The sequence below is a fragment of the Monodelphis domestica genome, chromosome 3 (genome assembly GCF_027887165.1).
Source record: "Monodelphis domestica isolate mMonDom1 chromosome 3, mMonDom1.pri, whole genome shotgun sequence".
NCBI classification, from domain to species: Eukaryota; Metazoa; Chordata; class Mammalia; order Didelphimorphia; family Didelphidae; genus Monodelphis; species Monodelphis domestica.
In genome coordinates, this window is record NC_077229.1 from 72,110,888 (window position 1) to 72,127,043 (window position 16,156).

At 43.8% G+C, this 16,156-nt stretch overlaps 1 protein-coding gene across 1 annotated transcript in view; it reads left to right on the plus strand.

Moving 5' to 3' along the window:
* CELF5 (CUGBP Elav-like family member 5) overlaps nucleotides 1-15,657 on the plus strand; it is a 91,811-nt gene extending 76,154 nt beyond the window's left edge. The window contains 3 exon segments of the mRNA XM_056822107.1: nucleotides 3,051-3,194; nucleotides 12,618-12,762; nucleotides 13,480-15,657. Coding sequence (XP_056678085.1) covers nucleotides 3,051-3,194; nucleotides 12,618-12,745 — 272 coding nt within the window. The 3' untranslated portion in view covers nucleotides 12,746-12,762; nucleotides 13,480-15,657.
* The last annotated feature ends 499 nt before the right edge of the window (nucleotides 15,658-16,156 follow it).

Here is a 16,156-nt window from a genome sequence, read left to right on the forward strand (position 1 = left end):
CTTTTCCAAGGGTTCCCTGGGAAGGGTGAGCCTTCTTAGTTTCTTTGAACAAATGTTTAGGCTCACATCTGGATTTCTTTTAGGCCATGCCTAATTCCACCGTAGGCAGCTAGGGAGTCAGGGAGACTCAGCTCCCTGAGTTCAAATCTGGCTTCAAACCCGTACTATTTGTGTGACCCAGACAAGTCACTTACCCCTATTGGCCTCAGTTTCCGCATCTGTCGGGTAATGGCAAACCACTCCAGGATCTCTACTAAGGAAACCCCAAAGAGGGTCATAAAGAGTTGGGACACCTCAGATACTTCTAGTTATGTGACTCTGGGCAAGTCACTTAACTCTGTTTGCCTCAATTTCCTCATCTGGAAAAGGAGGAGAAGGAAATGGCACTCCAGTATCTCTTCTAAGACTCCAAATGGAGTTATGAAGAGTTGGACACCTCAGGCACTTCTAGCTGTGTGACCCTGGGCAAGCCACTTAACCCTGTTTGCCTCAGTTTCCTCATCTGGAAAATAAGGTGGTGAAGGAAATGCCAAACTATCTGAGATCTGAAAAAGTCACTTAACTCTGTTTGCCTCAGTTTCCTCATCTGGAAAATGAGGAGAAGGAAATGGTACTCCAGTATCTCTTCCAAGACTCCAAATGGAGTTATGAAGAGTTGGACACCTCGGGCACTTCTAGCTGTGTGACCCTGGGCAAGCCACTTAACCCTGTTTGCCTCAGTCTCCTCATCTGGAAAATGAGGTAGTGAAGGAAATGCCAAACTATCTGAGATCTGAAAAAGTCACTTAACTCTGTTTGCCTCAGTTTCCTCATCTGGAAAATGAGGAGAAGGAAATGGCACTCCAGTATCTCTTCCAAGACTCCAAATGGAGTTATGAAGAGTTGGACACCTCAGGCACTTCTAGCTGTGTGACCCTGGGCAAGCCACTTAACCCTGTTTGCCTCAGTTTCCTCATCTGGAAAATAAGGTGGTGAAGGAAATGCCAAACTATCTGAGATCTGAAAAAGTCACTTAACTCTGTTTGCCTCAGTTTCCTCATCTGGAAAATGAGGAGAAGGAAATGGTACTCCAGTATCTCTTCCAAGACTCCAAATGGAGTTATGAAGAGTTGGACACCTCGGGCACTTCTAGCTGTGTGACCCTGGGCAAGCCACTTAACCCTGTTTGCCTCAGTTTCCTCATCTGGAAAATAAGGTGGTGAAGGAAATGCCAAACTATCTGAGATCTGAAAAAGTCACTTAACTCTGTTTGCCTCAGTTTCCTCATCTGGAAAATGAGGAGAAGGAAATGGCACTCCAGTATCTCTTCCAAGACTCCAAATGGAGTTATGAAGAGTTGGACACCTCAGGCACTTCTAGCTGTGTGACCCTGGGCAAGCCACTTAACCCTGTTTGCCTCAGTTTCCTCATCTGGAAAATAAGGTGGTGAAGGAAATGCCAAACTATCTGAGATCTGAAAAAGTCACTTAACTCTGTTTGCCTCAGTTTCCTCATCTGGAAAATGAGGAGAAGGAAATGGTACTCCAGTATCTCTTCCAAGACTCCAAATGGAGTTATGAAGAGTTGGACACCTCGGGCACTTCTAGCTGTGTGACCCTGGGCAAGCCACTTAACCCTGTTTGCCTCAGTCTCCTCATCTGGAAAATGAGGTGGTGAAGGAAATGCCAAACTATCTGAGATCTGAAAAAGTCACTTAACTCTGTTTGCCTCAGTTTCCTCATCTGGAAAATGAGGAGAAGGAAATGGCACTCCAGTATCTCTTCCAAGACTCCAAATGGAGTTATGAAGAGTTGGACACCTCGGGCACTTCTAGCTGTGTGACCCTGGGCAAGTCACTTAACCCTGTTTGCCTCAGTTTCCTCATCTGTAAAATGAGCTGGAGAAGAAAATGGCAAACCACTCCAGTATCTCTTCCAAGAAGAGCCCACTTGGGGTCATGAAGAGTTGGACACAACTGAACATTTCATTGCAGCCTTCGGTTTGTGTGGCTGGGGCCATTTTATGTGGTTGTGGCTAACAGACAGAGTTCTTTAGACACATGAGCCTTCTCATCTAAGGATGTTCAGGATGTTAGTTATCACCACATAAGAGGCCTGTGAGAGAGGGGTATTATCTCCATTTTACAGATGATGGAACTGGACCCCAGAGAGGTCATGCAACTTATCTAGAGCTGCACGTCCTGTAATCCAGGCATCAGACTTGGACATCCTGACCCACCAGATAGCAATGGAAACGCCTCTCAAACTGGTAGCAAATACACAGCATTGCCTCTGACACCTCTGAGTGGTGATGGACGCTAGGAGCCTGGATGATCCCAAACTGCAGACCATTACATCGTAGAATCCTAAGATTTCGAACTCCCAAGCACCCTAGTGATCATTTAGTCCAGTTCCTTCATTTTGCTGCTAAGGAATCAGGAGCTCAGATGGGGAAAGTACTTACCCAAGGTCACACAGCTAGTACTGGGATTTGAACCCAAGTCTTCTGACTTCAGTCTTCTTTACATAACACCAGAATTGATATTGTCCCAAGGGGTGCAATGCAAGGCACCTGCTTGAAGCCCATTACAAAAAGCCACCCCTTTCTCTTCGGCCAGTCCCTTCTGCTCAGTCCCTGGCAATCCATATAAGTTTTGGGTGACAAAAAGGTATAATGAAGACACCAGCCTGAGTTTTGCTGTTGGCTTCTATTCTTGGCGGGCCTCCGGCTCTCCCCTAAAATGAGGTCACTCGGCTTCTTCTCCCCACTTGGGCACAGGTGCAAAAGGCTTTGCAACCCATAAGCATTCCTATCTTAAAGGTGCTTCCCTGATTCCTATGAGATTGAGTTGCCTCCGTCTCTAGGGAAACCTAAAATCCAGAAGGTGAAGCTGCCCCGCACCTGCAGGATGTGGCTCCCCCCACGAGAGGTCTTTTCCTTCCTGACGACCGCTTGGTCTTGTCCCAAGAGTGGACGGCGCTCTCCTCTGCATGACCGGGTGCTCGGGATCCTAGTGGGGTCCCATCTCCTCTCCTTGGGGGCTTTATGTCTTTCTCTCCCCCCACCTGCAGGTCCCGAAGGCTGTAACCTGTTTATCTACCACCTCCCCCAGGAGTTTGGAGACAGCGAGCTGATGCAAATGTTCCTGCCGTTCGGCAACATCATCTCCTCCAAGGTGTTCATGGACAGAGCTACCAACCAGAGCAAGTGCTTCGGTAAGAACCCTGGTCTTGCCCCATCACCAGCCCAACGCAGAGACAATAGAGATCGCCCACTGGGCCGAGTGCTAGAGGGAGACCAAGCCAAATATAGTCCCTCCTCTGACCATTCCTTCAGCCATTAGCCAACAAAAATGGTGCCACTTGTACGCAAAGTCCTCGGCTCATCCCTGAGGGAGACAGGGACCCAATTCTTCAAGAGTTCATTGGCTGGAGGACAATGAGGTGCCTCAGTGGACTGAGAACCAGGTCTAGAGATAGGAGGTCCTGGGTTCAAATTTGACTGTGTGACCCTGGGCAAGTCACTTAACTCCCATTGCCTAGTCCTTACTGCTGGAACCAATATATGAAATGACATTCCAGGATCTCTTCCAAGACTCCAAATGGATTCTAAAATGTGAAGGTAAGGGCTTAAAAGAAAAAGAGTTTACTAGCTGAATGCTGCAGGTGATCAGGCACTTGATGGAAAAAGAAGTGGAGCAAGGTATTATGATTGCTTAGGAGGGATCGTTACGCAGCTGGAAAACCAGGGAAAGAGGCCTGGAGAAGATGGTGCCTCTTGGGCCTTGAGGGATGGGAGGAACTGGACAAGAAAAAGAGGACGTATGGACAAGAATGGAGAGGTGTTCCAGGGGATAAAGAAAACACAAACACCTGTCGTACCCTCTAGGATCACACACAACACAGTTGCTCCATCAGTCCCATGAGGGCCTTTCAGATAATGGAAGACAGTAGTCACCCTCTCTCTCCCCAACCCACTCCCCAGGCTACTCCAGCTTAAACATTCCCAGTTTCTACAATGGATCCATATATTTCATGGTTTCTCATTCCTCTCTATCCTTGTCATGTGCTTTTTTTTTACATGGTTGATTTTTTTGTTTGTTTGTGTATATTTATTTGTTTATTTTTAATTTGGTCAATTTCAAACATTATTCCTTGATTACAAAAATCATATTCTATTTCTCCCTCCCCACCCCCCGCCCTTCCCGTAGCTAACGAGCAATTCCACTGGGTATTACATGTATCCTTGTCCTTGATCAGAACCCATTTCCATGCTGTTGATGTTTGCACTAGGATGTTCATTTAGGGTCTATATCCCCATTCATATCCCCATCGATCCATGTATTCAAGCAATTGTTTTTCTTCTGTGTTTCTACTCCCACAGTTCTTTCTCTGAATGTGGATAGTGTTCTTTCTCATAGGCCGCTCAGAATTTTTCTGAATCATTGTATTGTTACTAGTAGAGAAGTCCTTACATTAGATTGTGCCACAGTGTATCCGTCTCTGTGTACAATGTTCTCCTGGTTCTGCTCCTCTCACTCTGCAGCAATTCCTGGAGGTTGTTCCAGTTCCCATTATCATGTGCTTTTGACTGAGCTCTAACTCCTTCAAGGGATGACATGGTTCCAAAAATGTGTTCACAACCCTCATTGTAGAGCATCTCCTGGGATGTGTGAGGGAGGAAAGGGTTGGACCAGCTGCCCTCTGAGGCCCCTCAGAGCTCTGATCTTCTAGCAGTCCACAGCTCTCTACTAAGCTTCCCTTCCCCAGGGTCCACATCTCCAATTCCATCCTATCATGAAACACATTCCCTGAGGCCATTTTCCCTCAAGAATGTTCCCCAAGAACCTTTCCCATTTGGATAAAGGGGGTGCACCCTCTTGGGGATGATGATGGTGGAAAGCATCATGGCCCAGCCTTGAGCTTGCGGTGATGGGCAGCCAGGATAGGGGCAAATGTGGCAGTGGTTGTTGAGCCATCCTTCAGTTGTGCCCAACTCTTCATGACCCCAATAACTTTGTGACTTTTAGGTTCCAGGGATGGACGTGGGTCTTCCTATGTTTTCTTCCACTGATTTAACTCTTTCAATAACTGATATCCTAAACTGCTTGGACATGGACCTCTTTCTCTTTCTTGTCCAGGATGTTTTCTCTTATATAACTTTGAGCCCCCAATTGGAATTTTTAGAAAACTTTTTACTGGCATTTAAAAGAAAGGGTAAAAATAATCCCATGAGATGAGAGTAGGAAAGTGACCAGCTCAAGTGAGGAGGCTGGGCTGGATGCCTTCCAACTGGGCTGGATGAGTTCATTCCAGTCAGTCTGTAATCTATGATCTTATTTCTTAGGAGTCATAAAGTCTAGGAGTCTTAGCCTAAGATTTTGACCAAGATGTCGAGATATGGACTAGAAACAGTTAGAGGGACTCGTTGAATGAATAAACACACAGAAAGCTCCAGGAACATGGCTACATACTGTTGAACAAGGCACAGTGGAGGACATCCTTATCAAATGAACTGCACGAAACTGGGAGAATTGAACATTTCCTATGAGGAGATATACAAATAATTAAGTACAAAAAAATTAAGGAGGGAAAGAACATTGAGAGTTCATGAGGTAGATCAAGGAAGGTTTCTTATAGGAGGCAGTACCTGAGCAGGTCTTTAAATGAAGCTAGGCTCAGACAAAACAAAACTAGAAATTGATATAATTAAGAGATAAAGAAGGGGGCAGCTGGGTGGCTCAATGGGTTGAGAGCCAAGCCTAACAATGGGAAGTCTTGGGCTCAAATCTGGCCTCATACATTTCCTAGCTGTGTGACCCTGGGCAAGTCACTTAACCCCCATCGCCTTGTAACAAATATTCAGTATTGAATCTAAGATGGAAGGTAAGGATTTTGAGACAGACAGAGAGAGACAGAGACAGAGAGACAGAAGTGGAGAGAAAGTAAGTTAGGGATTCCAAGAAGGACAAATGAGAAGGGAGACCACTTCAGGCACAGAGACACAATGACTGGAACTGGACATTGAAAAATAGCTGGCAGACCAGTTTGACTGGGGAATTTAAGAATACATACCAGAGAAAAAGATGAAATAAGTCTTGAGAAGGGCAGATAAAGTGACTCAATGGATAGAAAGCCAGGCCAGGAGATGGGAGCTGCTGGGTTCAAATCTGGCCTCAGACACTTCCTAGCTGTGTGCCCCTGGGCAAGTCACTTCACACCAGTTGTCTAGCCTTTATGCTCTTCTGCCTTGGAAATGATATTTACTATCAATTTGTGAGATTTAAAATGGTTGAGGTCTTAAACTGTAGTGAGTTAAAATGGTGGAAGATATAAATTGTGATAGATACAAGAGAGGGTGAGTAAATTTGACTGCAGAAAATATGTTTCACTACAGTGTCTTGGTTTTTAAATCAAATATAAGGTGGTCGCCAGGGAAATATTCCCAATTATTCAAATACCCAAGTCAACTGGGTTTTATAGAGATTTTTAATTAATAATATAATGAGGAATTAGAGAAAGAGAGAAAGAGTAGGAAAGGAATAATTATGAAGGGCCTCAAGCCAATATGGCCTAGACCTGAGTCTTAAGAGAGAGAATCAGTCAGTCAGTCTTTTAACACTCACCACAAGGTCTGCCTAAACAAGGATTCTAGTGACACCAGGCCAGCTCCATCTCAGCTGACTTCACCAGAGAGAGCTCCAGCAAGACCTCCTTAGAGATTGCCCTCCAAGAGCTTCCCTTCTCCAGAGCCTCTCTCAAGAGATTCTTCCCAAGCGATCCTCATCAGAGATCCTCCAAAAGGAATTCCTCCAAAAGGATATCTCCTCAAGAGATTCTGCTTTTTCTTATATAGGGGTTTTTCTCCCATGTCACCTCCCCTAAGTCCCTACATCTACCAATCACTGTAGACACTTTCCAAAGGACTGCCCATCTAAATTCCTGCTAAGTTGACCAATCTCCTCAGTAAGTCTGAACTAGAGAAAACACAGCTGAGTCAACTAATCTCATCAAGAGAAAACTTGCCCGACCCTTTTAGGTACCTAGCATCCCATTGTATCAATTCTAAAAACAAGCCTGGCTCAAAGAACTCCTTGCCTTATTATAAGCATGGGTCCAAGTACTTTCATTGTTTAGCAAGGAGTTTTTTTTTCCCCTAAAGTAGTCTTAAGTACAGTTGGAGTAGAGGTCCTCCCATTTCTGATCCTGGTGAGTTCTCACATCAAAATGGGGAATGTTTCTCAGTAGGGAATTTGTTTCAATTAAGAATTCCCTGATGGGGAAAATTTTAACATTCACAAGTCTGAGAGATTTCAAGATTTACAAATTCTAAGACAGAAGGTAAGAAAGGAAGGAAAGAAGGAAGGGAAGGGAAGGAAGGAGAGAGGGAGGGAGAAGTCTAGGGGAATGAATGGGAGCCAAATTATAGAGGATTTTTATCAAAAACCAAGAAGAGGAGTCTGCATCTTACCTTAGACAACAAGGAATCCTTGAGGATGTTTAAGTAGGGAAGTATTCTGAGCAGACCTGAGGTGTCATCTTCAATATTTTGATGGCTTTTGCCCATATTCTCCTGCAAATCCTCCACAAACATTCTGGAGGTACCTTTCCTTGGGGAGCTCAGAAGTCTCCTGGTTGGTTATCACTTGTTCTAACTTCCTAACCAGCTTATCTCTTCTGGCAATGGGTATCTGCTGAAATCTTCTACAATGCTCCTGGACATCCAAGTCTGCGGCCACTGGGGGACGCAGGAGTTTTGATTCTTCAAAAATGTAAAATTCCATGATTCCCAACCATAGAAATGCTCGTTGGATTGACCGGTATAGAGATACAGACATATATATGAGTATGCATGTATATGTGTCTATGCATCTATAAGAGTATACACGTATGTATAGAAGTTTATGTACACCCATAAATACATATATGAATACAAAAGTATATATAATATGTATATATACCTTTGGGTATGTATATATCTCATATATCAGTCTTCTGGTAATGTGTATGTATATATGAATATGAAATTGTATGCACCCCAACTTCTTGAAATAAGTGCCCTTCATATAGGTTATGCACACATTCACACGCATGTAAGTATATATGTGCATATTGCATGTATGTATACACACCCATGTCTTTTGAACAGAAGTCCTTTTCCAGTAATAGTATATACACACATATGTGTATGTATATATCTATATATTCATGCAAACATATGTACATGCACATATCCCAGAGAGAGAGAGAGTCAGTCTTCTGGTGATGGTATATATGTATATACACATATATGTTGTGTGTGCACAAATATATACATACATATACATGGTGTGTGGATTATGTGTGTGTATATAGTGTCTATATCTGTATCTATACCATCACCAGAAGGTTAATTCGCTCAAATCACTATACAGTTTCCCTAAAGGAATCCAAATGACCTTCTGTTCCATTCTGGTCCCAGTTCCTAGTGTATCTACATGCTTTCTCCAGGCTAGATGTACTTATGGACCAATTCCAGCTGCCTATGTTCCACCTTCTGTCCAATAGGCATTCTTCATCCACTTGGTTTTTCCTCTATGGATGGGTCAGCCAAACATGTCTGGACAATTGCACAATTTGTTTAGGGGGTTTGGCATTATTCCAGATGGAATCATCAAACAAGGCACAAGTCGAGATCCTTGTCATCTAGAGAATAGAGAATAGCCATGATGTATAATAAATACGACCTTTTGTGCATTGGCTTGTGCATCTTCAGAGACAGTATTACAGACACCTTCAGTCTATACCTCATCTTATGCCTCCCTCTATATAAATAATCAAAGGTTTGGGGGGGGCAGTTAAATGCCTCAATGTATTGAGAATCCAGTCCAGAGATGGGAGGTCCTGGGTTCAAATGTAACCTCAGACATTTCCTGACTGTGTGACCCTGGGCAAATCACTTAACCCCCATTGACTAGCCTTTATCACTCTTCTGCCTTGGCACCAATACAGAATATTGATTCTAAGATGGAAGATAAGGATTTTTAAAAGGTTTTATAGAGATGAGAAAATGGGTAGCAGGAATAAGAGTTACTGATCTTTTTTGTTCAAATTTTTCTAAAGTTGCCTCATAGGTTGATATTTAGATTTGGAAAGTAACTTTGAGGTCATCTAGTCCATCCTCTATGTATGACGAATGAAAAAGTTGAAGACCAGAGAGGAGAGATTATTTGCCCAAATTCACTCAAGATAGTAAGCAACAGAACCAGAATTTGGACCCTGAATCCAAATCCTGCCCCCTTTCTACTGCGCCACATTGCCTTTAAGTAATAATGTTTAAGTTTTCTCCAGAGCTTTGGTATATATATATATATATATCAATAATTGATCTCCTCTGTTTCAATAATCTCGTTCCTTTGTTTTCAGATGTTTTATTTTCTATTTTTGTAATGTTTGGACAAGCTGAGCATCCCTTATTCCACCATCTTAGGACTCAGCATTTCTCAGGGTCTTTAAAATTGTGTCACCTTCAGGGGAAAAAAGACTATTAAGTACCTACTATGTGCCAGGTACTGTGCTAAATGCTACACAAATATTATTTAATTTATCCTTACAAGAATCCTGAGAGATAGTGCTATTATCCCCATTTTACAGATGAGAAGACTGAGGTAGGTAGAAATCAAGTGACTTTCCCAGGGTGACACAGCTGAGTACGGCCAAATTTGAACTTGAGTCTCTCTGATTTCAGACCAAGCAAAATCTTCAGCTAAAATCTACATGTTGTAGGTGATCTAAACCAGGAAGCCTTCCCACCTTTGTTTTCCTTATTGCTTTTTGTTTATTGATATGAGTCAAACTCCATTGTCCCTGATAGAGAGAAGTTATTCTACTCCATGGATCTTTTCCATTTTTGCTTGTTTACTGTTATTCCAATTTTATCCTTAAGTGTGTTCAGGATGACCTGACTTGAGTCTCTCACCAAGTTTTCTGTAATTTTTCCTTTCACCATACTTCATTATTGGAGGCCATATTGCTCATCTTAGAGAATTCTAGGATCATAGACTTAGAACTGGTAGGTTCTTAGACACCACCACATGCAACCTCATCATTAGACAGATCAAAATCTAAGAGAAATGAAATGACTTGCCCAGGGTGACACAGAGGTGGGATCTAAAGCTAGGTCTTTTCTGATTCCAAGTCCAGTATTTCCCTACTATGATGTCATCTTGTCTCTTCCACCAATCTCCTCTGAAAGAGTCTAAGGATGAGTCCACATCTAAATGACTGGTACCATTGGCTGCCATATATCTCTACTTGGTAAGAAGATCAAGTGTTCTAGGCTTTGGGGGGTCATCTTTTGGTGATTGATTTATATCTGTTAAGTATCATTAGAAAATGGTGATATTCATCAAAATCTATCCTTTTATATATTTTCCATTTTCTCTAAATTTGGGAGCCATCTGTGTAGAGAAGACAAGTGAGCCCATGAAAACTAAGCGAACGATCAAGAGAATGGCGAGAGAAAAGAGGAACCAGAATAGAGCCTTATTTCTCACACATGCTTAGTTGGTGAGGATGATGATTCTAATTTTGCTACAGTCCTGGACAATGTTGACTACTCCACTCTCCTTCCTCCTGGCCATGCTCTTCCTTTGCTAGGATGTGACTCTCTCTCCTTTTGTTGTTATTGTTTAGTCATCTTCAGTGGTATCTTACTCTTCATGACCCCATTTTGGGTTTTCTCAGCAGAGATTCTGGAGTGGTTTGTCATTTCCTTCTCCAGCTTATTTGATAGATGAAGAAAATGAGGCCAACAGGGTGAAGTGACTTGTCCAGAGTCACACAGCTAGTAAGTGTCTGAAGTTGGATTTGAACTCAGGATGATGAGTTCCTGACTCCAGGAACAATGCTCTATCTATTGGACTACCTAGCTGCCCAAGGAAGCTGGGGGAGTGAGCCTCCTAATGACCCCCAGGCTTTGTTGTTGAGTTGTTTCAGTCATGCCCAACTCTTTGAGACCCCAAATTATTTTTTCTTTTTTTATTGTCATGCAAAACACACTTCCATATTGGTCATTGTGGTAAGAACAAATACCAGATTCCCCAGATCAAACCATAAGTAAACTAATGTGAAAGACAACTCCAACAGTTCTTTCTCTGGAGGTGGATAGCGTTCCCTGTCATGTCTTTCAGGATTGTCCCAGATCATTGCATTACTGAGAGGAGCCAAATTTTCACAGATACTCATCATCCAATATTGCTGTTACTATTTACAATGTTCTCCTGGTTCTACTTATTTTGCTCTGCATCAGTTCCTGCAGCTCTTTCCAGCTTTTTCGGAAATAATTTTGTTTATCGTTTCTTCTAGCACAAGAGCATTCCATTATCAATACGTACCATAATTTGTTCCGTCATTCTGCAATGGGTGGGCATCCCCTCAATTTCCAATTCTTTGCCACTTCAAAGAGAGCTGCTATAAATATTTTTGTGCAAGTTGGTTCTTTCCCATTTTTATTTTCTCTTTTAGATACAAACCCAGTAGTGGCATTACTGGATCAAAGGTTTAGAACCCTTTGGGTATAGTCCAAATTGCCCTGAGGCCAGATTTGAACTCAGGTCTTCCTGATGCCAGGTCCAGAGCTTTATCCACTGCACCACCTGCCTGTCTAATGGGAAGAGAGATGTTTTAAAAGTCATTTAAGGAAATGCCAAAGAGAAAATAGGGGGGTTTGAAGGATGAGGAGGCTTGAACCTTTTTTTAGGTAAGATGAAAGGAGTTTATGGATATGGAGAGATTGAAGATAGGTGATGGGAAACACTTGCTTTAGCAAACTCAGAGAGAATGGGATTAAACATACCGGAAAGGTCGACTTTAGTGAAAAGCATCACTTCTTTTTGAGAAGGTGGTGTAGGAGAGCAACACTCACTGGGGCCAACCTTTATTTCCTCAGCAAAAGAAGAGGCAAGGAGCTCTGCTAGAGAGGGCAAAGAGGTGGCAGAGGGAGAGGGCCTGAGAATGGGAAAGCCTTGACATAGCCATGGTGGAGAGTCATCAGCCAGGGAAGAATCAAAGGATTTCAGCGCAGCAGGAAAGGACCCAGTCAAGATTACATGAGAAAATTTTGCAACGAAATCAATCAACATAGTTTTGGGAAATGAAAGGATGGTCTTTCCATCAGTAGGACTAAGGCAGGAGAGGCAGCGAGGTGACAACATTGTCAAACTCAACCAGAAGAGAGGCCACTTACCAGTACACGACGATGTCTGCAGGCCATGTACGGACTCCATTTTTAGAATGGGACATTTATGTTTTATTTATTTTGTTGAGTATTTCCTGACTTCATTTTTAGACTGGCTCAGGGCACGGTCACTCATTGCCACTATTGGCCTCGTGTCTGACACTTCTGCTGTCCTACTGAATCTTATTACTTATCTTCCTAGGTCTTGTTTTCCTTACACGCGCAAAGAAAAAGTTGGCTGCCATTTTTTTCCTCAAGGAGGACCAACAAAAGTGCTAGGATCTGTTTTTTTAAATGCTAGATAATAAAGGCAGGCTGAGGTTATTGGTCTCACTAAGTGTTACTGCTAATAGCTGGATGGCCCCCCTTTTGGACTCCATCCCCCTACTTAGCATCCCTTCCCCCTCTCTTCTGATCTTCAGGCTTTGTGAGCTTTGACAACCCATCCAGTGCCCAGACGGCCATCCAGGCCATGAATGGTTTCCAGATTGGCATGAAGAGATTGAAGGTCCAGTTGAAGAGGCCCAAGGACGCCAGCCACCCTTACTGACAGGACCTTCAGCACAGGTAAGGAGGTTATCTCCCTTTTCTGGCCACATAGGAGAAATGGTGGTTCCCTTCTTTCAGATCTGGAAAGTAATAGATCGACCTGACTCTTGCCACCATGAAGGCAAGGTAGCAGGTCTGGGGTGGGGTGGGGTGGGGGGGATTCCTATAGGTTTTGATCAATTTCAGATGCCCATGTTTGGCAAGGAGGGCTAGGGGAGTGAGGAGGGTCCCAGGTCCAGCCCAAAGATTATATCCAGCTCCTTCTAGTACTCTCAAAGCACCTTTCTTAAGGTCTCAAAAAAGTTGCTATCAAAACTTGAAATAGGAGCAGCCCTGTCTTAAGCCCAGTTCTTCTGAAGTGAGGGTTACCAGGGGCAGAGGCTGCTGTCACAGAGAACATTTCGTTTCTTTCTGGTCAGTAGCCTGGCTGGGACTAGGTCATTACACTTGTCATTACAGCCTGGACAGGGTTCAGTTTCAGTGACATTCTTTGGGAATTTCCATCCTCATGGCCACTGATAGGAAGTTTCACTGTAGTAGGCTCCTGGCTGACTCTGTTTACCTGATACACTTTGAGAGCCATGAGCAAGGGAAGCCCCAAGGAGGCAAAAACAAGAGGGTAAAAGGACGTCTTGTTTCTTTTCTAGAACCCAGAGCTCTCAGTGGGCTCCTTGGGGGCTCCACACACTCCATCAAAGCTAACTCAGCTCATAATTTAACTTCCTTCTCCATTAGGTGAGGGGCAAATCCAGAGGACGGTTTGCAGCTTCAGATAGATCCAGGAGATTCCAGTAAATTACAAACTGTTTTTGACACCAGCCCTCCCCTTCCTATTCCCCTGCAACACCCCACCCCCCCAAAAATGTGAAACATTGGAGAGGAACGCAGCTTTGGAAGGCGACGGCAAGGAGATCCTTCCCATGGGGGGCTCCAACAATGTCCTGGGGACCAGAACATGGCCTCTTGGGGACCAAGGATTCTCCACCCTGAGAGGACACAGGGAAAGAGTGAAGCATTGTGGACCAGAAAGTTCATTGTTGTGTCTCTAGGTCACCATGACAACTCTCAGAACTTTGAAACTCACCCTTTCATATATATACATATATATATATACAGTATATATTTTTTTTTAAGTAAATCACAGGACCAAACTTTGCAGAGACTTCTGCCTGTGGGAGAAGGATTATGTCATCTCAACAGGAACTTAAGGAGGCCCGAACATTATCAGAGGGGAAAACGGAAGGGTCACAAGAATCAGGCACCCTTTCGCGCTCTCTCTCTGCTCAGTATTAGGTTCGGGCCTTTGGAGAAGCAAGGATGGAAAGTGCTCCAACACTATATACCTCCAGGATCTTGTTACCATGGCGGCAACTGGATGAACCACTGAAGAATCTTTGGATGGCCTTCAGGCCAGCTTGGTTAGGCAAGCTTGAGTCCTCGGAGGGCCAGCAGGCCCATGGATTTGAGACTCTGGCTCAATCCCATCCTCATAGGAATCCCCTTACACCTGGGTTTAGGCACAAAAATTACCTTTGACTCTCCCTACCCCCTCCCTGTTCATGCCCTTTTCTTCCCCACCATCTTCATATTCATAGCCTTATCCTGTTCAGCCCTTGGGTTCCATCTTTCTTCTGCGGGGTGCTGGGAGGGGGGATTAGGGGACCACATCCCACCACCTCCCTGCCCCCAGGCAGCTGCCTCCTGCCTCTGAATCCACCAGCCTGGAAATCAAACCCCCACCTTATTTAGGGGGTCAAGAATGAAGAGAACTGGGCTCACTGGTGTTCATTTGGTCAAAACTCTTATTGGCCAAGCACACCCTTGGGACGATGTTTTCTCCAAGGATGTTTAGCGGGAAGGGAAATTGTCTTTTGTCACCATTTTGGTCCTTCTCTGAGCTGATGCCAGGAAGAAGAACCAGGCAAAACAGGTCTTCCTGAGGATGAAGGATACAGTAGGCAGCCCTTGTGTATCTATCCAGATATGTCGATCCCCATATAAATTCCCATATTTTAAGCACAGAACCAAGTTCAAAGCTTGGTTAGTCTCATTCCCAAGCCAGGGGATGATCCGGCTAAGATACATGACAATTGGACCACTTGAAAATAGCCCCTTTCATTTCTACCAAAATACCCTAAAAGACAAAAAAAAGAAAAAAGAAAAAAAAACCCAATCAACCATCTTCTGAACAACTTGTTTCAAGATTCCAGAGTTTGATAATGTACCAAGAACATTCCTATTGGTGTGCGTGTGTCTGTGTGTGTCTGTGTGTGCGTGCGTGTGCCTGAGTAAGTGTGTGTAAGCGTTCGTGGTTAGCACATTGGCAGGAGATTAAGAGCAAAATGGGGGCAGGAGAAGTCACTTCTTTGAGGGGGAAGACAGGGGCTGTTGCCAGGCTTCTCTTAGACCTCAAGGTGCCACGTCATGCCCTGCCCTCCTCAGGCCGCCTCCTCCATGCTCCTCAGACCCCCTTCCCCCTCAAGAAGAGTGTGGTGGTGTGGCACCCCCCAGCCAGTGGCCGGCTGGTCCTGCGCGAGTGAACGTGCGCGTGATGCTGCAGGAGTGGGAGGCGTGTGTTTCTATAGTCCATGTTTACTGGCTGTAAATACCATTTTTATACCTGACATCTATTACGTACGTGATTTGTACTTTATTTCTGCTACAAGTAATTTCATGAAGTTTGAACTTATCTAATTTTAAACAAACAAACAAACGAACAAAAAAAAAAGACTTTGGAAAATTTTAGGTTAATCTGGTTTGAATTATGTGTCAAAGATCAAGTTTCTTCTACCAGAGTGAATTATGTGACTGTCAAATGTTACAGGTAAGAACAACCATCGTCTTAATGTCAAAAACTCCTCTCTGGTCTAAAGAACCTAAATTTATTTAATAAAAGTTTTACTTGCTAAAGGAGCTATTCTTCCTTTCCTCTCTTTAGTTTCTTTGGCCTCTTCTCTTCCCTACCTCCATTAAGAGCTTGAATTCATGATAACACTTCCTATTCATGCTCTCATTCCAATCTTACGCCTGCCCATCTTGCACCCATCCTACAGGTAAAGAAGCTACTGCTCAAAGACAGAAGTTACAGGATCAGGGTCATAGACACGACTGAATCCCAATATCAACAAACATGAAAGGTGGAAGGGACCTTAGAGCCATCTAGTGCAAACTAGATACTAAGGGAATCCCATTTCGATCATATCCAAGTCTCTTCCTAAAGATCTCTAAAGAAGGGGTGCCTACAGTGAGCAAATTAACTGTGGAATCCAGACCTGAGACCAGAGGCCACCTCACCGTTCCCTTTCCTTGCCTCTCACAAACCAGAAATCTCATACTTCATGGTCAACAGGGACAGGATCCCATTTCTTCAGTGACCTGATATAAGGCAGGAATGTGCTGGAACCAGCTCTAG